This window comes from Aquarana catesbeiana, linkage group LG09 (assembly GCF_042186555.1).
Source record: "Aquarana catesbeiana isolate 2022-GZ linkage group LG09, ASM4218655v1, whole genome shotgun sequence".
In the NCBI taxonomy this organism is placed as follows: Eukaryota; Metazoa; Chordata; class Amphibia; order Anura; family Ranidae; genus Aquarana; species Aquarana catesbeiana.
In genome coordinates this window covers 274,733,136-274,756,758 of record NC_133332.1, presented here as the reverse complement: position 1 = coordinate 274,756,758, position 23,623 = coordinate 274,733,136, and the positions used below count along the sequence as shown (strand labels likewise).

General features: G+C 41.7%; 1 protein-coding gene across 3 annotated transcripts in view; it reads left to right on the top strand.

Moving 5' to 3' along the window:
* L1CAM (L1 cell adhesion molecule) overlaps positions 1 to 23,623 on the top strand; it is a 1,396,060-nt gene that overhangs the window by 616,055 nt on the left and 756,382 nt on the right. For all 3 annotated transcript variants that reach the window (XM_073600356.1, XM_073600355.1, XM_073600354.1), the window contains one exon: positions 12,936 to 13,047. In XM_073600356.1, the coding sequence (XP_073456457.1) occupies positions 12,936 to 13,047 (112 nt within the window). The remainder of the gene's footprint in view (positions 1 to 12,935; positions 13,048 to 23,623) is intronic.

Genomic DNA, 23,623 nt, shown 5'->3' with positions numbered 1-23,623 from the left:
CAACCCTTCACTATTTAACCCCCCAGGAGCCATAGAACCATCTATTGCAGTTTTGTGTAACTTAGTTTTATCAGATCTAGAAGCGTTACCTGTTAGAAAAACATATATTGATCAGAACCTCAAAAAAGGCCTAAGATCAGGGTGAGCCTTACTCTTTCCTACACTTGATTTTATTGTTTTACACGTGATCACGTTTTTATATCGTTTGTTGATTATTGGTTATATCCAATAAAATACGTAATTTGATCTGCACTATTGGCGTCCTATCTATCTTTTTGGGAACCATCCATGCTCTGGAGACTTGTTTGTGGCGGAGAATTCCCCCTCGGGCTTCTGAACGGACAGTCGTGACGTGGACCATACAGGATAGATCCCCCTCGAGATTCGGGATTTCCAGGACCAACCATCGTCCATTAAGGATCTCAGAGCCTGTTTGATTCGGTGTCACCGGCATCCGAATCCACTCCTGCTGGTAAGCGTATTGCATCTATTCACTTCCCATGATATACAAGAGAAGATTTCTACATCAGTCCAACATTCGTATTTAGCCTATGTTTGGGACTCTCTTGTATCAGATTCATAGCCATACATTGGGACTTTACTATATCCCGTCTAATATTCCATTTTTTGGTATTATGCTTCATGTGTTTCAGCTATGTATATATTGGTAATGGTCACCATGTGTGATGTGCCTTTTACCATTGGTTATCATTTTTAGCGCTGCATTTCACTTTTACTTCTGTTTACAATATGGGTCATATTTTATGTAGCTGCTTTTCATATTGGGTTAGCGCAGTGTTATTTATATTTTCTTTAAGAGTTGTTATTACCACTGGCATATGTTCCCTCTCTTCCTACTATAATCAATTAGCATTGATTATTAACTCATTGTTTATCATAGGTACCCCCAATGTATAGCTGCTCCTGATGAGTGGAAACGATCCACAAGATGCGTCAAACTTTTGACTACTGGATGCTATGCCACAATAATCATAATTCTACTTTGGGTTTGATTTGTTTAAATTATCAATTAAATTATATTGGTTGACAATAATATACAGATACGTTGGAATGTACTGCTGGTTCATTATCAATTATATGTAACATTGCTATTGTAGTATGAATTTTATTGTTTGTTTATTAGGCTTTAATACAGCTATAATCAGGTGTAGCCAAGAAAATGAGAATAGTAAAAAAAAAAAAAGAATTTTTTTGAGGAGGGGGAACCTTATCCCTAATCCCTAGATCCCCCGGGTTCACAGTTACTCAGTGCTGCTGGCGCTTAACGAACCATCCACCCCTCGGCCTTACTCGTCTCTGCTTGGCTATAATTCGGCCTTCACCCGCCCTCAGTGGGCCGGCTCCTGAACTTCAAGATGTCTCTGCCACCTTAACTGTCTCCAAGTCCCACCGGGTATCCCCATTCTCCACTCACCTGCCGACAAGGAGGAAGAAGGGGAGGCTGCTCTGGACCCGAGCACCAGACTCCACGACCTCCACGGATGTCCCACGTCCTCGCCTTCCTCCGTCTCCACACCGCCGCACTAGGACCGAGAGGCGCCCCCGCAATAGTAGGGACAGATATCCGGGCACCGCAGGTGAAAAGGCGGCGTTCTCCCTCATCCACCACCGTGCCAGCCCCACCAGGAATCACTCACCCCAGGTACAGCCTCGTAAGTCCAGAATACCAACAGGCTGTAACGAGGCTGTGATTGGGGAGACGAGGAGTAGAGGAAAATTATCACTCCGTTTGGATGGGATTGGAGACCAGGAGCTCCTACGGAATACACCTAACCGGTGCCATTACTAGACTCCTCCCTCTGCCTTCTTATCAGTTGTAGTAGCTAATTGGTTTATAAGGGGAGTATTGATTTCTCTAATGGGAGTAAGCTTGGCCTGCACTGAAAGGGTTTGTCAAAGTTAGAGGTATTGAAAAAAATGGGTAGATGGGTTACCAAATTCAGTTTGTATTTCCTGAAAGGATTTCAGGTGTTTGTTCCTGTACAATTAGGTAAATAAACTGTATGCCTTGGGAGTACCATTCTGAAAAGCCCTACAATTTCCCGAACTCTACAAGCCTACCTTTCTTCCATATGGGATGATAACTAGATATGCCAGCATATCCCATGATTCTCTTCATTACGCCCCAGACTTTAGCCATAAGGATCAAGGTAGGGAACTGAAGAAATTCCCAGAACCCTCCTGCCTCCAGTTGAGCCATTAAGTGATACTTATTGGATCTGGCTAACAAAACCACTTGGATGGGATCATTAACATCAATAATCCCCAGCTGGAAAAATGTTGTAACTGGACCACTAAAAAGTAAATTATAGCAGAGAGAACAGCCAAGCCCCCCTCATCCTTGGGTAGCTGGAGGCTGGGTAAACAAATCCTGGGTTGTTTCCTTTTCCAAAATAAGGTTCTGAAGAGAGAACCAATCTTTTTAAACCATTTCTGTGGAATTCATACTGGTGAGTTATGTACAATGTATAGCAATTGGGGGGGCAAATCATTTTAACCGGGTTCAGTCCAAGGTATTTAGAAAGAGGCACGGGGAGTTTTTGTAAATTATATTTTTTTCCACTTTTTTTGGAAAATATAGAAAACAAATTTTCTGGGGGCAAAAATTACAAATTTTCTGACTACCTTTCACATTTTTGGTGGCCTGGGGCACCAGTACAGTGGAAACACCCACAAAATGACCATAATTTGGAAAGCAAACATCCAAAGGCATTTTCTTAGAGGCAGAATGAGTCTTTTTAAAACTTCATTATTTTGCCACACATTTTTGGAAAATGCGGAAGGAAAATTACAATTATTTATTTACATAAAGTTGTCAATTTATTAAGATTTTCCATACACAGCTTGGGTTTTCTTAGGATTACATCCCAAAACACATTCTGCTACAGGTCTTGAGTATGAAGATACCACATGTGAGACCTTTTCAGTGTTTGGTGTGATTATGTACCTAACAGTGTTTTTTGTATATATCACAAAAAGCAACCAACATTGTATCAAAAACAGTGTACTTTACTGCTTGTCCTTGCATGCGTTGTCAGGGATAATAGCTTTGTTTATAGTAGTCCCTGTTCCTAAAAGCAAAGCAGGCCTAACTTACTGGTATATGGCTTCCCCCATAGCACAATGCTATGTTCACTGGCCAGGAAGTACAAGAGGAACAAAGGATACACAAAGGAGAACCTGTGGTTCCAGCAGTAGAATGTCTGCAGAGAATGGTTGGGACTGGTGCCTCGCAGGAATGTAGTAAGTGGGATGTGCAGATGGGTCAGTACAGGTGGCAGGCAACGTTATGGCTGGCAAACAGGTAAAGAATTGGGCCAGGTGGCAGGCAGAAATGTGGTTGATAAATAGGCCAGGGTCAGAACAGGCAGAAGGCATAGGTGTGTTCAGTAAATAGTCAAAGTATCACTCGAGGTGGCAAACAGAAACTAGGTCAATTACCAGGTCAGGGTCAGCAGAGATGATGTAAGTATGCAGACAAGGTATCAGTCCAGGAGGCAGGCAGAAACATGGTCAATAAGCAGACTAGGGTTAGTTCAGGCCTCTTGGCAGAGATGTGGCCAGTATGCAGGTAAACAATTGGTCAAGGGGACAAGCAGAAACATGGTCAATTAATAGGCCTGGGTCAGTTCAGGCAGCAGGCAAAGACATGGCTATTATGCAGCCAAAGGATCAGTCCAAGCAGCAGACAGAAACATGGTTGATTACCAGGCCAGGGTCAGTTCAGGTGACAGGCAGAGACATGATAAGTATACAGGCAAAATACCAGTTCAGACAGCAGGCAGAAAAATAACTAATAAACAGGCCAGTTCAGGCAGCAGGCAGGGGCATGGTTATTATGCAGGCAAAGGGTCAGCAGGTGGAAATGGGGTTAATAAAAAAGGCAGTGTCAGTATACAGAGGATCAGATACAGGCAAACGACAGCTAAACACACCTTTACCATACCTTCACTAATATCAAAGCACAATACATTATACAGGATTACGTAGAGTAGCACAAACATCATTAAATATCCACACACCCCCAGCATAAACACAACCCTCCCACCAGCAATAAACATCTCCTCCTGGTATAGCTATTCCCCCTAGCAATAACTATGACCCTTCAGCAAAAAGTAACCCCCTCACCAGGACCAACCCTTGGCAAAAAAATTCAATACCTCCTCTCCACCGAACCTTAGATTCAAACAGCGTCGGCATAGACTGTTGGGCAGACCTCCCATGCTTCACCTTGACTGTGTTATATGACACCTATGAACTGAGGAGGGGCCTAGGAAGTCCCTTGCATCAATGCCACTACTCTTTACCTGAAAGAGCATTTTGCCACTATATTGGAGTCTCTGCATAGCTGGGGGTGAAATGACTCAAGGGTGTGCAGAGAGTCCCGCATAGCAGTGCCTGCCCTATCGACACCCATAGTGCAGGCGGATCTCTGCCCAAGACTTCCTGGTAGTCCCAGTGTGTGGTGAGATCACTTTTCTCATGGCATCCAGGGTTGTGACCTCACCCAGAATTTTCCTTTTGGCCAAGCTGCTCCGATTCCTCAACACCTCATGTATCCACCACCAATCTCCTGCGCTGCTAGCAATTACCCCACCTGTACCAGGTGTACTTACCCCTTCTACAACATACAGATCTCTGATCAACACAGGGGCTGTCGGGGACACTGACTTACAAGGCTCCACCCCATTCAGTCTTCTCAGCCATTCTATGTCACATGACCAATGCAGAGATATACAGACAGAAGTCTTCCTCATTCTGATCAGATGCCATAATAATCAGAGGTATGAAGGGAGCAGATGCACAGGTGGTCTCCATGGAGCAGGGGACAGCTGTCCACCCTGTGTCTGCTGGCCACTTACACATCTGTTGTAATCACCCTCACCTGCTCAGTACACATTTCAAGCCACTTCAAGCTTCTTGATCTACTGCCCCCCTTCCTAGCTCACATGGTGTATCTTCTCCCCATTTTTATTCATCCACCATTGAAAGCACATCCCTGAGCAAAATCCTCCCTACTACTTATCTTCATTCACACACTGCTCTGATCATGGCACAGCATATCACTTCTGGCAATGTATCCCTCCATGGAATATATCCCTTTTGGCAATCTTACAACCTTCCCTCCTCCAAACTACAATCACTTCCATGCTGCTAATATCTTGCACAAACTCCTGCACCAGTGCATACTGTCCACTACTACACTGACCTGTATTCCTTGCCACTGCACTGACACACACTCCTGCACTCTCCACAACTACACAGAAGGGCAATCTCACACCGATGTGCACCACTACATCAGCCCGCATTCCCACACCCTCTGTCACTGCACCAACATTTACTCCTGCACTCAGCCACTGCACTAAAACACACCCACATTTGCTGCATTGACTTGCACTCCGAACACATATGAGCACAACCACATTGTGGTGCGCTACTGCACCTATGCGTTAGGGGTGCGCATCGTCACTTTCCTCACGATTCCATTTGATTATGATTATGCTGTCAACGATTCAATTCTGTTTGATTATGCGATGCATCACGATTACTGCGCACGGTTTTCATCCAAAAAATTCAAGCAGTCAGAAGAACTCAATTTTTTTTTAAATTTTATCTGTTCTTTAAAAAAAAAGACAACACTCCCTGCATGTAGCAAAGTATAAACACAGCAGACAACTTAAAGAGGAACTCCAGACTGCCCAAATGACTACAGGAGATGGCAAGAGACTGCAGACATGACACAGAAGATGGTCAAAGACTGTTGACATGATACAGAAGATGGTCAGAGACTGCAGACCTACAGGAGATGGTCAGAGACTGCAGACCTACTACAGAAGATGGTCAGAGACTGCAGACCTACTACAGGAGATGGTCAGAGACTGCAGACATACTACAGGAGATTGTCAGAGATTGGTCAGAGACTGCAGACATGACACAGGAGATGGAAATCCTATTACAGGGGAATTGGCGCTGTTTAAGAGTGATCAAAATATATTAAAAAAGAAATAAATAATAACACAGTGTCAAGTACAGATAGGAAGTTCCATGTGGTAGGTAGGAAGTAGTGAGAAGACATTGCTGAAATTGGCAGCAGAGAAGGAGGATTTCCGTGGTAAAGGGGAAGATTACGGCACCCGTGTGAAGGGCTATCTACTACAAGGGAATACCGCTGCTGGATCCTAGCCTACACGCCTGTTACCCCTGCAGGGGTTAGGCGCTTTGGTGAGTGCGGGCACGAGTGGGGTTACAGATGAAGGTGGGGAGCACTGATGAATCATTACACTACTATTTTTGGATTTATGTACTGAAATTTTTTACAGACTATACATATTTTTCAGCATTTAGCTATATATATATATACACACACTTATTCAGTCAAAAAAAAAAATTATCATCATTTTTATACATATATTTTTCCACACCATATTTCGTTTTTATTTTATATATTAATTTTTGCTATTCTTTCACTGTGGACTGCTGTGGATTCTCTTGAGGACATTGTTCAATTTTAATTAGCTTTTTTAGCTATCTAGCTACTCAGCACGTTATTTGGTGTTACTAATATCACTGTTATTTATTGTTTATGAATTTTATTTATTCCTTATATATTTCAGATAACATATTTTTCTAGCACTTTGCACTTTATCGCACATTAGTGTGTTTGGTTTAGATTTATTACTCAGAGAATAATTATTTTTATACTGTATTTCTTAGATTTTTTATTTTATTATTTATTTCTTATTTAATATATTTTGATCACTCTTGAACAGCGCCAATTCCCCTGTAATAGGATTTCCTTTTTTTTTAACTTCACTGAGGTGATGTTCTTTGCTGGGGGGCTGCAGTTCCTTTTCCCTAAGCGCAGAATAATTGGCTTTTATGATGCTGGAGATGGTCAGAGACTGCAGACCTACTACAAGAGATTGTTAGAGACTGCAGACATACGACCCCGAACACACCTCAAAGACAACCACTGCCTTGCTAAAGAAGCTGAGGGTAAAGGTGATGGACTGGCCAAGCATGTCACCTTGTTGCCAGCGATTTAGACATTAACCACTTAAGGACCGAGCCTCTTTTTTAGATGTATTGTTTACAGGTTAAAAAAATTTTTTTTGCTACCCTGTTTCCCCAAAAATAAGACCTAGCGTGATTGTCGGTGATAGCTGAAATATAAGCCCTACCCCCCAAATAAGCCCTAGTTAAAGTCCTTGTAGGTCTTATTTTCAGGGTAGGGCTTATTTTCGGGGAAACAGGGTAGGGCTTATTTGGGGGGTAGGGCTTATATTGCAGCCATCCCTGACAATCACGCTAGGTCTTATTTTCGGGGAAACAGGGTAGAAAATTAGATAGTTACCACCGCTCTAGGTGACCGGGTTCAAGCTTCCCGTCCTCCGCTGTGTGGATGATTGTGAGAGCCCCAGGTGCCAGCAATTGCTATTCCAATGGTATGTGTGTGATGGAAAAATCTGGACAGCCGCACTCCGGATTGGAAAAGTGAAAAATAAAATCCTCTTTATTGAAAAAGTAATAACATGATTAAAATCCGTACATGGCTTTGTTGGGATAATGCAGCATAACCGCTAACGCGTTTCACGCTCCCATAGAGCGCTTACTCATAGCTGGTTTGTACAAAAGTGATCACAACTTATATACACATAATTTGTCTACCACATGACTACATATTGATTATCTGATTCTAAACAGCTGGTCGTTAGTCTGTGTGGGATTTTTTTGGCATAGATGTAATTGGATGTGCATCCTATAGTGGAATCACTAATGAAGACATGAATGTATAAATGAAATGTGTTCATGTTGAGAAATGTCAACATATATGAATGATAAAAATTTTTTTCAAGGTTTTCGAAAAAACATATTTGTTGTTTTCCAAAATCACAAGAATGAGATGAGTGCTGGAATTTGACGTTCAAACGTATAAATTATCATACGGATAGGCGCAAGTATGGGCAAACTATGTGAACTGGTGGTTGCGGTATAATGTAAATGGTGTATAGAGTGAAAATTGGGTCTATATGCATATAGACCCAATTTTCACTCTGCATATAGACCCAATTTTCACTCTATACACCATTTACATTATACCGCAACCACCAGTTCACATAGTTTGCCCATACTTGCGCCTATCCGTATGATAATTTATACGTTTGAACGTCAAATTCCAGCACTCATCTCATTCTTGTGATTTTGGAAAACAACAAAAATGTTTTTTCGAAAACCTTGAAAAAAATTTTTATCATTCATATATGTTGACATTTCTCAACATGAACACATTTCATTTATACATTCATGTCTTCATTAGTGATTCCACTATAGGATGCACATCCAATTACATCTATGCCAAAAAAATCCCACACAGACTAACGACCAGCTGTTTAGAATCAGATAATCAATATGTAGTCATGTGGTAGACAAATTATGTGTATATAAGTTGTGATCACTTTTGTACAAACCAGCTATGAGTAAGCGCTCTATGGGAGCGTGAAACGCGTTAGCGGTTATGCTGCATTATCCCAACAAAGCCATGTACGGATTTTAATCATGTTATTACTTTTTCAATAAAGAGGATTTTATTTTTCACTTTTCCAATCCGGAGTGCGGCTGTCCAGATTTTTCCATCACACACATACCATTAGGGTAGAAAATTACTTAGAACCCCCAAACATTATACATTGTTTTTCTAACACCATAGAGAATAAAATGGCGGTCGTTGCAATCCTTTTTGTCACACCGTATTTGTGCAGCGGTCTTACAAGCACACTTTTCTTTATCGTACATCATAGGACACAGAGCCTTAAGTATTTACTTAGTGGGTTATGGGCCTACCTTCAGGTGTTGACACTGGTATAACCAATACAGGAAGTTGACTCCCCTATATAACCCCTCCTCCTTCCAGGAGTACCTCAGTTTTTTCGCCAGTGTCTAAAGGTGTTGGTCACGAGTGAAGATGTGCTCTGAGGAGCTCCTAGAGGGATCCATGATGGATTTAAAAACCTCCACAGCCGGATCCATCCTCGCCCCTGAGGCCATAGGATGGTACCCGGGCCTCGCAGACAAGAACAAGGTTTTGCCTGTAAGCTTCTCTTTGAGAGCTGGACCCTAGGAACCAGGACTCTTTTTGGTCTTGCTACATTACCTAAAACTGTTCCTGAGGGGTGCTATACAGGTCCAAAGGAGTGGAATCCCTATTAAAAGGGACCCAGTCTTTGAAGGTTTACAACGCAGCCTGCCGTGATGGGTGAAGTTTGGATCTGTTTACAGCAGTATCCTGCAGCGAGGACAAGGTAAGGAAAGAAGCTAATGCTTTTTCCTTCCATAACCTTGTATGTCTTTTAAAATGTCTCCCCTATATGGAGTAATTTACACAACCTAGGTACAATGTTTTACAGCAGCTCTGTCTCCAGGCTATATAGAATGTGTGATCCCAGCAGAGGGGGTTCTTAGTTAATAATCCTCTTTTAAGGGACTTAAGTAAAATACAGCAGTTGCTAAAACAAATATGTATATATACTTCGGTGGCTAGAAGGTTGGCGCAGCTGAGAAGGTCAAACATTTTTTTCCCTAACCATGGCCCCCGTGTCTACACGATTTTAAGCTTAGTAGCACTTCCGCCTAGCAGCATTGGGATTCCCTGTGCCTCTGTAGTTTAAAAAAAAAAAAAAAAAAACTGCTGACAGAACCCCCCTGCCCCCCTCTCCCCTCTCCTCTTGCAGAGGTGCGTCCACATATATAGATATATATTACATACATTGTTTACATACTGGTCCCCAGCCTGGTATTACAGGCAAATAGGCCGGTGGCAAAGGAAACGGCAGCATCACCTCCTCCATTCGGGTCTGCAATGGCAGAGCCACATGCCGCTCGCGCACGTGAATATTAGGCATATTCAAGGAGAGGGGCGGGTATTGATGGAGGACGCTGAGGGGCGTGTCCGCGAGGTCACGTGGCACCGTAATACCGTGTATCAGGTTCCAATTGAGGCTTTATGACACAGACACTCTCAGTTGCAGTGATCAGAGAAGGAGTCTGAGCGCTGGGCACGTAAGGGGTGTAAACAGGCATTTCCAGTACAGGAAACACTATTGTTACTTAGCAGTTAAAAACTGTTATTATCCATCTTCCCCTCATTCGTCTCCATGCCCAGCTAGTGAAAGCATCCGATCGCCTCTGCTGAAGGCTCCGGAGGGCACCAGAGCACAGCAGGAGGCGGGGCCCCTCTCCCGTCGCTGATAAAAGTGATCTTGTGTTGAATCTGCCGCAGAGACCACTTTTATCTTGAAGCGGACCGCCAGTCCAAACAAGAGGATACCAGGATGCCATAACAACGATATCCTCCTTCAAAGTCAGGACGTATATATCGGCGTGCAGTGGTCTGGAAGTGTTTAATGGCTGTGTGTTGAGTTATTTCGAGGGGACAGCAAATTTACACTGTTATATAAGCTGTACACTCACTACTTCACATTGTAGCAAAGTATCATTTCTTCAGTGTTGTCACATGAAAAAGATATAATGAAATATTTACAAAAATGTGACTGAGGGGTGTACTCACTTTTGTGAGATTATATATCTATACTATATATATTATATATAGTATAGATATATAATCTGTGATCTGATTAAAATAAATATTTTGTGTATTCAAGTAATTCCAGTGCTGAGTGTGCTCTGCTGTATTCAAATCATTCCTGATTTCTGGTGAATGATTTGAACACAGCAGAGCACATTCAGCACTGGAATTACTTTGAATACACAAAAGATTTATTTTAATCAGATCACATATATATTTCAGGACTATATTTGTTCACTACTTAATAAGACTCTTTTGTACATTTATCACCGCAAAGCACTGCACACCATTTTTTGTACTATTGCCCTATATGCATGCTCGCTGAGTAGAGGTGGGGGGGCAGAGGACTGTGTGGATGCTGATCGAGAAGGATGGGAATTGGTTCGTGGTGACACTGGCAGGGGAGCGCTATAGTAATGAAACAGCATTACATGGTGACAGGTTAGTGGTGAGGGGGGTGGGGTATTGGTCAGCTTGGATAGGACAGTCTGGCACCTCCCTTACCACGTCCAGTCTCCTCGGTGTCCTCCCCGCGGCCACCTCACCTGGCTCTACCGCTCTCCTGCGGCTCTGCCTCATCCGTCACACCTCTGGCTGGATATGCCGTGGGTGCCCCAAACCCCTCCAGAACCAAAAGCACTGATGGCTCCACTCTCCTCCTCGGAGTTCCGTGCTCCACAAGCTGGCCACCGCCACTCTCATCAGCAGCAGCTCCAGCACGGAAAGCTCCAGCCACCACAATCTCCAGCCCCGGCGCTCCATGTCCCCGTCAACGTGCGCACAGCGTGGCTCCTCACGGCCTCACTCCGCGACGCAGGGCAGCAGGGGATGACATCAGCAGGAGGCGGGAGAAACCAGCGCGGCTTACTCCCATGGCTCTTCAGCGGCTTTCGGCTCCATTTGGTCTCAGAGGCGGGGCATAGCGTGGCACGAGGGTGACGTCATCTGAACATCGATTATTTCTGTCGTAGCATCGATGCCACATCGTGTATGGTCAAATCGTGACGCATCGATGCTACGATTATTTTCAACAGCCCTACTATGCATACTCCCACACTCTGCTACTTCACTTCTTTAGATTTCTGCACGATTTTAAAGCAAACCGCCACACTGTGTATTCTTATTCTTATTATACAGGATTTATATAGTGCCAACAGTTTGTGCAGCGCTTTACAACGAAGGCAGACAGTACAGTTACAATACAATTCAATTCAATACAGGAGGAATCTGAGAGCCCTGCTCGTAAGAACTTACAATCTAGGAGGGAGGGTCAAGTGATACAAAAGGTAATAGCTGTGGGAGGTGATCTGATGGGGAAAGTAAATGTACTGTTAGGTGGGGGCCGGATAGGCTTCTCTAAAGAGAAGTGTTTTCAGGGATCGTCTAAAAGCAAGCAGAGTAGGAGATAGTCTGTGCACTTACATATTACTGAAAAAGTGAATCAACAGCAGGATCAACAGGTATTTTCTGTTAAAGGACAGATCACAGCAAGATAATAGATTAGGAAGATTTAAAGTTTTTTTTTTTTTTATCTAGCCATTTTAACAGTTCTGCATTTTAAAACAACATGCTTTTTAACTTGCCTAGTATGCTTCTGTATGAGAAAATTCCAGGTTTAACTATGTTTAACTATGTTTCCTAAATATTCACTGTACTGTTGTCTTGAAATATTTTGTGGCCATTTGTGAAAATCTCCATTTTACTCCCCCTATCCAAAGATATACTGGTAGGTTAATGAGGTAGTCAAAATGCCTTTGTATATATGACAATGATTGGTATTTACACTGAGACAATACTTTTATGTTGTAAATATTTTATTCTCTAAAGCACTGGCTCTCAAACATGTCTTTGGGAGGTAATGTGTTCCAGATATCCAGGAACCTTCCCATGTGGCTTCATTAACCCCAGTTAAAAAAGAACTAATGACCTTTCACATGGATGTTTAGTTTGGATACATCTGTCAGTTTTTCAAATGGATCCAAACAGAACCATGATTTTTGTCTACATACATCTATAGCCACAGAAAAAAAAAAATAACTTGGTCTGTTTTTATTTTTTATTTTTGTGGAAATAAACTGAACTGTTGAATGTACTGGTGAAGACTGATGCAACCTGAATCCATATTCATCAGTTTTTAATTAGTAAAAAATGTGACGGAACTGATGTCGCCTATTTGCAAGGACCCCAATTGAATATATGAAGAAATGTGGAAAACTGCCATTGTTGACTGGTTAAAAAAACTGCTAATCAATTTATTGGTAATTTATAATATATTGAATTCTAAGATGTGATTTCCTTTTGATTTATAATACCATTCTTATTTTCCTTGCAGCTAACTCTGTGATGTTGCGCAAACCTAAAATGATGACACCTACAGGCAGTACAAGCCACTACTTGGCACTAAAAGGAATGCCTCTGCAGTTAGAGTGTATAGCGCAAGGACTGTAAGTGCAGTGATAATTGCTACAATATTAGGATGCAGAGATTGATTGCAACGCAATAAGTTTAAAGTAGTTAAAGTGGTTGTAAACCCCACCAAATACCCAGTGAAGTAAAAAGACTCAAGTGATACACTGAGATGAAACAAATCCTCCTATATAAGTTTTACTAGTTTATCTGCAGTTGTCTCTTGTCTACAACCCTTCAAAAGAGCACAATGAGGGGGTGGAGAGATGCACTTATAGCTCTTATACACTGTGTGAGAGCTGACTGGATGAAAGGGACACACCCCCCTCCACATAGGCAAAGGAACATGCAATGCTGTATTCTGAAGCTGTGTGCTTATCTCCCTCCCCATCACAAATTTATCTCATGTGTCGGGAAAACTTGTTAGATGTGACTCATGCTGATAGAGCAATGAAGCACCAGAGATAAATGGCACTTAGAGCTTTTGGAGAGAGACATGTAAACACTACAAATATATGTGCTTTGTTCAGATTTCATGACTGGGGTATACAACCACTTTAAAGTAGTATTGTGTGATGTAATGCCATGTAACTAATGTAATTTCGGGGAAAAAAGCACTCTTCCTATGGAAAATACTCTGACCTATGTACTATGTAATGATACAAAAACAAGGTTCTGTGTGCAGTTTGTTGAAATTGGGATAAAAAGAAACCCAAACCTTTATTTATAATACTACCACAGGATCAAATATGCAAATGTGAATTCAAAATTAAAATGAACGTGATTATAAACGATCACCTTGTAAAATAACCCATTCAGTTTAAAATAGAAAATGAAAGGCAAAGCATTTTGTATAGATATATAAAAAAATATATACGTACATTATTTCCCTTTTTTATAAGTGATCACATTGCCTCTGTTCTCAGCTTCATAAGAGCTGGGGGAGGAGAAGCAGCAGAGCACTAAGCTTGCAAGTAAATGTCTGTGCAGCAGGGGCTTGTCAGGACAAGTCTGATTATTGGATGAGAGCAGGCTGAGTTCCCAACATAGCTAGAGAACTAAGCACAGTGTGCTCTCCTGCTTAGTGTGGTCAGTTTTTAGTAGGAAAGCAGAGGGACTGGCAGGAACGCTAGGGATTTCACATAAAGGAAGCAATATAAAGAGAATAGGATACTTTCTCATACAAGTACATGGTACAGCAGGCACATATCAGAAAAACATCAGTTTTGTGTAACAAACACTTTAATATTCACCAGTAAAATAAAGGTAAATTCTTATATCCACATAAAACACACAGTTTGAGAAACTAAAATGGTGTTCTTGTAAAAAAAAATATTTTTTTTGTATTTTATATAATAGTGCAAGTCCGCATCACAAATTAATGATAGTGAATAAGAATCTTCAATCAAAATCTGTGAATCCCACAGCAAAAATTAAGAAGACTGCTAAATAAGTGAATAAAACTTCTGCACCCCTACTTTAAATAATATGAATCAAACTATATAAACTGCAGCAGACACCTAATAGTGTTCCCACAACTATAAATGGAAAAATGCTATAATAGAATGGTGCTGTGCTGCTTATAAACAAAGTGAATAAAGTGAGGTGTGCAACTTGAATTAATTTAGTATATGTGCAAACTGCAATATAAAAGCATTTGTTAACCCAAAAGGAAACAAAACAGATCCTGTTCCATTAAAACATGTTATACAGCACAGCATTTGTGCTGTGTCATTTGGCCTCCTGTATGACCTATAATACCTGTTTGATCCTGCCTGGGTATATCCTCCCCCATACGCTGACCACAATATATCAGGACTGCTGAGCCCTGACACCATTTTCAGCGAACGTGCCTCCGTTATCCGCAGCCATGCTCTGTCTCCCCCACCCCCCTTTGACTGTCTGCTCGTGTCAGTGCCCCCCACCCTGCTCCTGCTGCTCTCATACTTAACATTGAAATTCTCCCATCCCCTCTATATTCGAACAATAAGTTCCCCTGTGTCTGTGTTATATCATAAATATGCTTTTCTGTACTGATAACACAGCGTCTTCCTGTGATCATGCGACTCCTCGGCTCTGTCTCTCCTCCCCGGCTGATGTCAGTGGCACCACCCACTGGAACTGTGAACCGGGCAGAGGAGAGACAAGGCAACTGATTGCAGGAAGACGCGTGTTATCAGTACAGATAAGCATATTTATGATATAACACAGACACAGGGGAACTTATTGTTCTAGTACAGAGGGGATGGGAGCTTTTTATACAAATGGCTTTACAACCACTTTAAGCAACCTTAACCATCATAATTTGTTCAAATAAACTAATATACTTGCAAGATAAAACAATATAACATATGTGTACACAAAATATGAACTTCACAAATCCAAACCAACTCTTACAACTCATTAAACCACTTAAGGACCGAGCTTCTTTCTGAGATTTGTTGTTTAGAAGTTAAAAACAGTTTTTTTTGCTAGAAAATTACTTAGAACCCCCCAACATTATACATTTTTTTCTAACACCCTAGAGAATAAAATGGCGGCCATTGCAATACTTTCTGTCACACCATATTTGCTCAGTGGTCTTACAAGTGCTCTTTTTTTGGAAAAAATAAACTTTTTTGAATTAAAAAATAAGACAACAGTAAAGTTAGCCCAATTTTTTTTATATTGTGAATAATGTTACGCCAAGTAAAGTGATACCCAACATGTCACGCATCAAAATTGTGCCCGCTCGTGGAATGGCGACAAACTTTTACCCTTAAAAATCTCCAAAGGGGACGTTTAAAAAATTCTACAGGTTGCATGTTTTGAGTTACAGAGGAGGTCTAGGACTAGAATTATTGCTCTCGCTCTATCAATCGCGGCAATACCTCACATGTGTGGTTTGAACACCGTTTTCATATGTGGGCGCTACTCACGTATGCGTTCGCTTCTGCACACGAGCTCGGCAGGACGTGGAACGCTTAAAATTTTTTTTTTTCTTATTTATTTTACCTTTTATTTTTACACTGTTCTTTAAAAAAACAAATGTGTCACTTTTATTCCTACTACAAGGAATGTAAACATCCCTTGTTTAATAGAAAAAAAAAGCATGGCAGGACCTCTTAAATATGAAATTTGTGGTCAAATAGACCTCAGATCTCATATTTACACTAAAATGAAATAAAAAAAATATAATACAATTTTTTGTCATTTGAAAAAAAAAAAAAGTCCCCTTTAAGAGCTATGGGCATAAGTGACGTTTTGACGTCACTTCAGCCCTGCAATGGTATGGAGACGGGTGGCGGCCATCTTCCCCTCACTCGTCTCCATACCCAGGAAGAAGGATCCGATCTCCTCCGCCGCTATGAATGCTCAGGTAAGCGGCAGAGGGCACCGGAGAGCGATGGGAGGGGGGCCCTCTCCCGCTGCCGATAAAAGTAATCTCGCAGCAAATCCGCCGCAGAGACCACTATTATTGGAAACTGGACCGCCCACCGAAGAGGATACCAGGGTTATGGCAGCTAGGTGCTGCCATAACAAAGATATCCCTCTTCAGAGTTATGACATATTGGCGTGCGGCGGTCCAGAAGTGGTTAAATCTGTATTCCAGTGTATAATAATAAAATTCCTGTGCTCTTCAATAAAGTTCTTATGTATAAAAGTCTCTTGTATTGCTCGTTTCCCATCACCTTTGTGTAAAACAATACTTCTGTGTCGCCTGTGACTGCTGATCTATCACTGCTGTGCTCACAGAACTCTCACCTCCTTCACACTTGCATCAAGGAATATATCAGCTATCCTCCAAAGTATATACGTCCTCCTAAAGTGAGGGAAAAAAGTATTTGATCCCTTACTAATTTTGTACGTATGCCCGCTGACAAAGTGATCATCGGTCTATAATTTTAATAGTAAGTTTATTTTAATAGTGAGAGACACAACAACAACAAAAATATCCAGGAAAGCACATTTCAGAAAAGTTATAAATTGATTTGCATTTTAATGAGTGAAATAAGTATTTGACCCCTTCGCAAAACATGACTTAGTACTTGGTGGCAAAACCCTTGATGGCAATCACAGAGGGCAGGCGTTTCTTGTAGTTGGCCACCAGGTTTGCACACATCTCAGGAAGGATTTTGCCCCACTCCTCTTTGCAGATCCTCTCCAATTAATTAAGGTTTTGAGGCTTATGTTTGGTAACTTGAACCTTCAGCTCCCTCCACATATTATTAAGGTCTAGAGATTGGCTAGGCCACTCCAGGACCTTAATGTGCTTCTTCTTGAGCCACTCCTTTGTTCCCTTGGGTCCTTGTCATGCTGAAATACCCATCTACGACCCATTTTTAATGCCTTGGCTGAGAGAAGGAAGTTCTCACTCAAGATTTGACGGTACATGGCCCCGTCCATCGTCCCTTTGATGTGGTGAAGTTGTCCTGTCCCCTTAGCACAGGGGTCTCCAAACTATGGCCACCCAGTTGTTCAGGAACTACAATTTCCATCATGCCTAGTCATATCTGTGAATGTCAGCGTTTTACAATGCCACGTGGGACACATAGTTCTGCAACAGCTGGAGGACCGTAGTTTTGAGATCTCTACCTTAGCAGAAAAACACCCCCAAAGCATAATGTTTTAACCTCCATGTTTGACAGTGGGGATGTTGTTCTTGGGGTCATAGGCAGCATTTCTCCTCCAAACACAGCGAGTTGAGTGGATGCCGAAGAGCAATTTTGGTCCAATCTGACCACAACACTTTCACCCAACCCACTTTCTGACCCCTCTGAATTTTTTGAAGGCAGACCAGGTGTAGAGTAAAACATGTATTTATTGATAACATACAATAAAATTACAATATCAAAGAAGTGGCATATAAAAATACAATATTAATGACAAGCTCAGTACGAAAACATAGGCATGAAACTTAGCTGCCCTAGGACCGTAGGTAGGCTAGTGAAAATACATGCTAGAAAATTACGCCTGACATGTTTCGGACTGTGTCGTCCTTCCCCAGAGGCTTCATGTAATTTAAAACAATCATATGGTATTCTATAAATTTAATTGTAGTAAACATTAGTATAAATGTACGTAACAAAAAAAATCAATATAGATTTCATACTTTCAACAAGAGGCTGCATAATTGAACACATGATGGCTTGACAGTATTGAGGATTTGTACTTACACGGGTGAGCTAATCACTGATGGACAACCAGGGGGGGTTGGAGATGGCTGGACTCTCCTGGAGTAGCAAAGGCAGCCAAGGCAGGATCCAAACAACTGTGACGGCCAAGGAACAGGACCACTGTCAGCGGTGGGACACAGGAGGCAGAGCAACCAATCCAACTGCAAGAGCACCCGGCTGGTAAGAGTAAAAAAACTCCCACCAAAACTGGCCGGCCACTAGCTAATAAAGTGTGGTATATAGCAGAAGATGATATTTATGTCTCTAGAAATAAAGAAGAGACAACGGAACGGTGAGGGTACTAGGAGAAGATTTTTTTCTATGTCTATCAACACAGGACCAGCCAGAAATGGCTGGTCACTCTGTGGGCAAAATAGTATACATAGGTAGAAAACTAAGTCAGTATAAAAGAGCATATATACAAAAATCTGGAAACATAATTCTACTAGGGTGTACTCACGACATACCTATGAACCATATGCCTGGATTAATGTGAAACCACCAGTCTTACAGTGTAGATGTCTGAGCTGGCGGTGAGGTTTAAATAGCTAATGAAATCAGCTGAAATTGTTTGCTAACAAGCAACAAAAATCATCTGGGGCCGGTGTCAGAGAGCATTGCGCCAATGAGATGACAGCAGTGCTCTCACACAGTGTTCTCTGATGGAACGGTGCGCGGGCCGCGCCCGAAGGGGCGGAGCAGCATCCGGCGTCTACAGTGCGCATGTGGACGCCTGTCTGTGCCTCAAGATAAAGCGCAAACAGGATGGAGTCCCACCTAGATGGGAAATCCTACAGGTAAGATGGCCCCAGTAACTGACCACGAGCCGGAGACCCCCGCGCACCGGGCAGCGGGACAAGGCAGTCCACCCCCCACGACCCATCTGCCAAAGAGTCCGAGGCAGTCAGTTGGAGGTGGATCCAGCCGGCAAAGCTGCATGTAGTCCAAAGAGGAATAGTGCCACCTAGTGGTCAGCAATGAAAAGCTCACCCAAGCACCATCAAAAACAGATTAATGATACAGACATAAATTCAGGTTATCATCCAGATAAATCTGTTAAACAGGTATAAAAAAATAAAGGTGAATAGTAAATTAGAAATCAAGAATAAAGGTGAATGAGGAGTGAAAATAAAAAAAATGAAAATTGATAATATATATCAATTGGCAAAGGATTAACCACTTGAGCCCCGGACCATTATGCTGCCTAAGGACCAGAGGTCTTTTTCCAATTTGGCACTGAGTCGCTTTAACTGCTAATTGCGCGGTCATGCAATGCTGTACCCAAACGAAATTTGCGTCCTTTTCTTCCCACAAATAGAGCTTCCTTTTGATGGTATTTGATCACCTCTGCGGTTTTTATTTTTTGCGCTATAAACGGAAAAAGACCGAAAATTTTGAAAAAAAATGATATTTTCTACTTTTTGTTATAAAAAAAATCCAATAAACTCAATTTTAGTCATACATTTAGGCCAAAATGTATTCGGCCACATGTCTTTGGTAAAAAAAATGTCAATAAGCGTATATTTATTGGTTTGCGCAAAAGTTATAGCGTCTACAAACTAGGGTACATTTTCTGGAATTTACACAGCTTTTAGTTTATGACTGCCTATGTCATTTCTTGAGGTGCTAAAATGGCAGGGCAGTACAAACCCCCCCCAAATGACCCCATTTTGGAAAGTAGACACCCCAAGTTATATGCTGATAGGCATGTTGAACCCATTGAATATTTATTTTTTTTGTCCCAAGTGATTGAATAATGACAAAAAAAAAAAAAAATTTACAAAAAGTTGTCACTAAATGATATATTGCTCACACAGGCCATGGGCCTATGTGGAATTGCACCCCAAAATACATTCAGCTGCTTCTCCTGAGTATGGGGATACCACATGTGTTGGACTTTTTGCTTTTTGGGAGCCTAGCCGCGTACGGGGCCCCGAAAATCAATCACCGCCTTCAGGATTTCTAAGGGCATACATTTTTGATTTCACTCCTCACTACCTATCACAGTTTTGAAGGCCATAAAATGCCCAGATGGCACAAAACCCCCCCAAATGACCCCATTTTGAAAAGTAGACACCCCAAGCTATATGCTGAGAGGCATGTTGAGTCCATGGAATATTTCATTTTTTGACACAAGTTGCGGGAAAGTGACAATTTTTTTTTTTTTTTTTTGCACAAAGTTGTCACTAAATGATATATTGCTCACACAGGCCATGGGCATATGTGGAATTGCACCCAAAAATACATTTAGCTGCGTCTCCTGAGTATGGGGATACCACATGTGTGGGACTTTTTGGGAGCCTAACCGCGTACGGGGCCCCGAAAACCAAGCACCTCCTTCATGATTTCTAAGGGCGTAAATTTTTGATTTCACTCAACACTACCTATCATAGTTTTGAAGGCCATAAAATGCCAAGATGGCACAAATCCCCCCCAAATGACCCCATTTTGGAAAGTAGACACCCCAAGCTATTTGCTGAGAGGCATGTCGAGTCCATGGAATATTTTATTTTTTGACACAAGTTGCGGGAAAGTGACAATTTTTTTTTTTTTTTGCACAAAGTTGTCACTAAATAAAACATGCTCAAACATGCCATGGGCATATGTGGAATTACACACCAAAATATATTCTGCTGCTTCTCCTGAGTACGGGGATACCACATGACACTCCAAGCTATTTGCTGAGAGGCATGGCGAGTATTTTGCAGCTCTCATTTGTTTTTGAAAATGAAGAAAGACAAGAACAATTTTTTTTTTTTTCTTTTTTCAATTTTCAAAAGTTTGTGACAAAAAGTGAGGTCTGCAAAATACTCACTATACCTCTCAGCAAATAGCTTGGGGTGTCTATTTTCCAAAATGGGGTCGTTTGGGGGGCGGGGGTTGTGCCATCTGGGCATTCCATGGTCTCCGAAACTGTGATAGGCAGTGAAGAGTGAAATCAAAAATGTACGCCCTTAGCCTGAAGGCGGTGCTTGGTTTTCGGGGTCCCGTGCGCGGCTAGGCTCCCAAAAAGTCCCACACATGTGGTATCCCCATACTCAGGAGAAGCAACAGAATGTATTTTGGGGTGTAATTTCACATATTCCCATGGCATGTTTGAGCACTATATCATTTAGTGAGAACTTTGTGCAAAAAAAAAAAAAAAATTTGTCTCTTTCCCGCAACTTGTGTCAAAATATAAAATATTCCATGGACTTGACATGCCTCTCAGCAAATAGCTTGGGGTGTCTACTTTCCAAAATGGGGTCATTTGGGGGGGTTTGAACTGTCCTGGCATTTTATGCACAACATTTAGAAGCTTATGTCACACATCACCCACTCTTCTAACCATTTGAAGACAAAGCCCTTTCTGACACTTTTTGATTACATGAAAAAATTATTTTTTTTTTGCAAGAAAATTACTTTGAACCCCCAAACATTATATATTTTTTTAAAGCAAATGCCCTACAGATTAAAATGGTGGGTGTTTCGTTTTTTTTTCACACAGTATTTGCGCAGCGATTTTTCAAACGCATTTTTTTGGAAAAAAACACACTTTTTTACATTTTAATGCACTAAAACACACTATATTGCCCAAATGTTTGATGAAATAAAAAAGATGATCTTAGGCCGAGTACATGGATACCAAACATGACATGCTTTAAAATTGCGCACAAACGTGCAGTGGCAACAAAATAAATACATTTTTAAAAGCCTTTAAAAGCCTTTACGGGTTACCACTTTAGATTTACAGAGGAGGTCTACTGCTAAAATTACTGCCCTCGATCTGACCTTTGCGGTGATAACTCACATGCATGGTGCAATTGCTGTTTACATTTGACGCCAGACCAACGCTTGCGTTCGCCTTTGCGCGAGAGCAGGGGGGGACAGGGGTGCTTTTTTTTTTTTTTTTTTTTTTCTTTATTATTTTTTTGCTTTTTTTTAAACTGTTCCTTTCATTTTTATTTTTTTTTTATTAGTTTTATTGTTATCTCAGGGAATGTAAATATCCCCTATGATAGCAATAGGTAGTGACAGGTACTTTTTTTAAAAAAAATCGGGGTCTATTAGACCCTAGATCTCTCCTCTGCCCTCAAAGCATCTGACCACACCAAGATCGGTGTGATAAAATGCTTTCCCAATTTCCCAATGGCGCTGTTTACATCCGGCGAAATCTAAGTCATGAAATGCTCGTAGCTTCCGGTTTCTTAGGCCATAGAGATGTTTGGAGCCATTCTGGTCTCTGATCAGCTCTATGGTCAGCTGGCTAAATGACCGGCTGCATTTTCAGGTTCCCTGTTGGGACAGGAGAGCCAGAGAAAAACATGGAAGACGGTGGGGGGGCATTCCCTCCCACTGCTTGCAAAAGGCTAATTAGCCGCTAGGATTGCTTTTACATGAAAGCCGAATGAATGAAAAGAATGATACCAAGATGATACCTAAACCTGCAGGCATCATTCTGGTATAACCACTCAAAGTCCAGCAACATACCAGTACGTTGTTGGTCCTTGTTGGGCATATATTGTAAACTTTTTTTTCATGCAGCCTGTGGGCTGAACGAAAAAGAGATATTGATCGGTGGGTATGCCCACCATTAGAATACCTCCCTTCATCCACCCACTTCTAATGATGGGCATACATGCACCATTTATATATGCCGAAGCATGGGGGCATCCTCCCGCAAAAGGCAGGAGCAAATCGCTCTTCCACCCACTGCTGCCCCCACGCTTCGGCATATATGCTGAAGTATGTAACTGTGGTGGTGAAATCACCTCCGACAGCGCTGGAGTCACGGCTTTATATATCGTGGGAGCAAACGCTGTTGCTGTCAAGATAAATAAATCCGCGCTGCAACTGAATGGCGTACCTGCTAAGCAAATGATGGTTAACAATAAAACAAAGTAACATTACAGTATAACAGTAAGACTTACCATACCTGCAAAGCAAATACAAAAAAAACATAGTAAAAAATAAAACATTTAATGCAACCTGTGCCTAAAATATATATATGCCGAAGCATGGGGGCATCCTCCCGCAAAAGGCAGGAGCAAATCGCTCCTCCACCCACTGCTGCCCCCACGCTTCGGCATATATGCTGAAGTATGTAACTGTGGTGGTGAAATCACCTCTGACAGCGCTGGAGTCACGGCTTTATATATTGTGGGAGCAAACGCTGTTGCTGTCAAGATAAATAAATCCGCGCTGCAACTGAATGGCGTACCTGCTAAGCAAATGATGGTTAACAATAAAACAAAGTAACATTACAGTATAACAGTAAGACTTACAATACCTGCAAAGCAAATACAAAAAAAAACATAGTAAAAAATAAAACATTTAACGCAACCTCTGCCTAAAATATATATATGCTGAAGCATGGGGGCATCCTCCCGCAAAAGGCAGGAGCAAATCGCTCCTCCACCCACTGCTGCCCCCACGCTTCGGCATATATGCTGAAGTATGTAACTGTGGTGGTGAAATC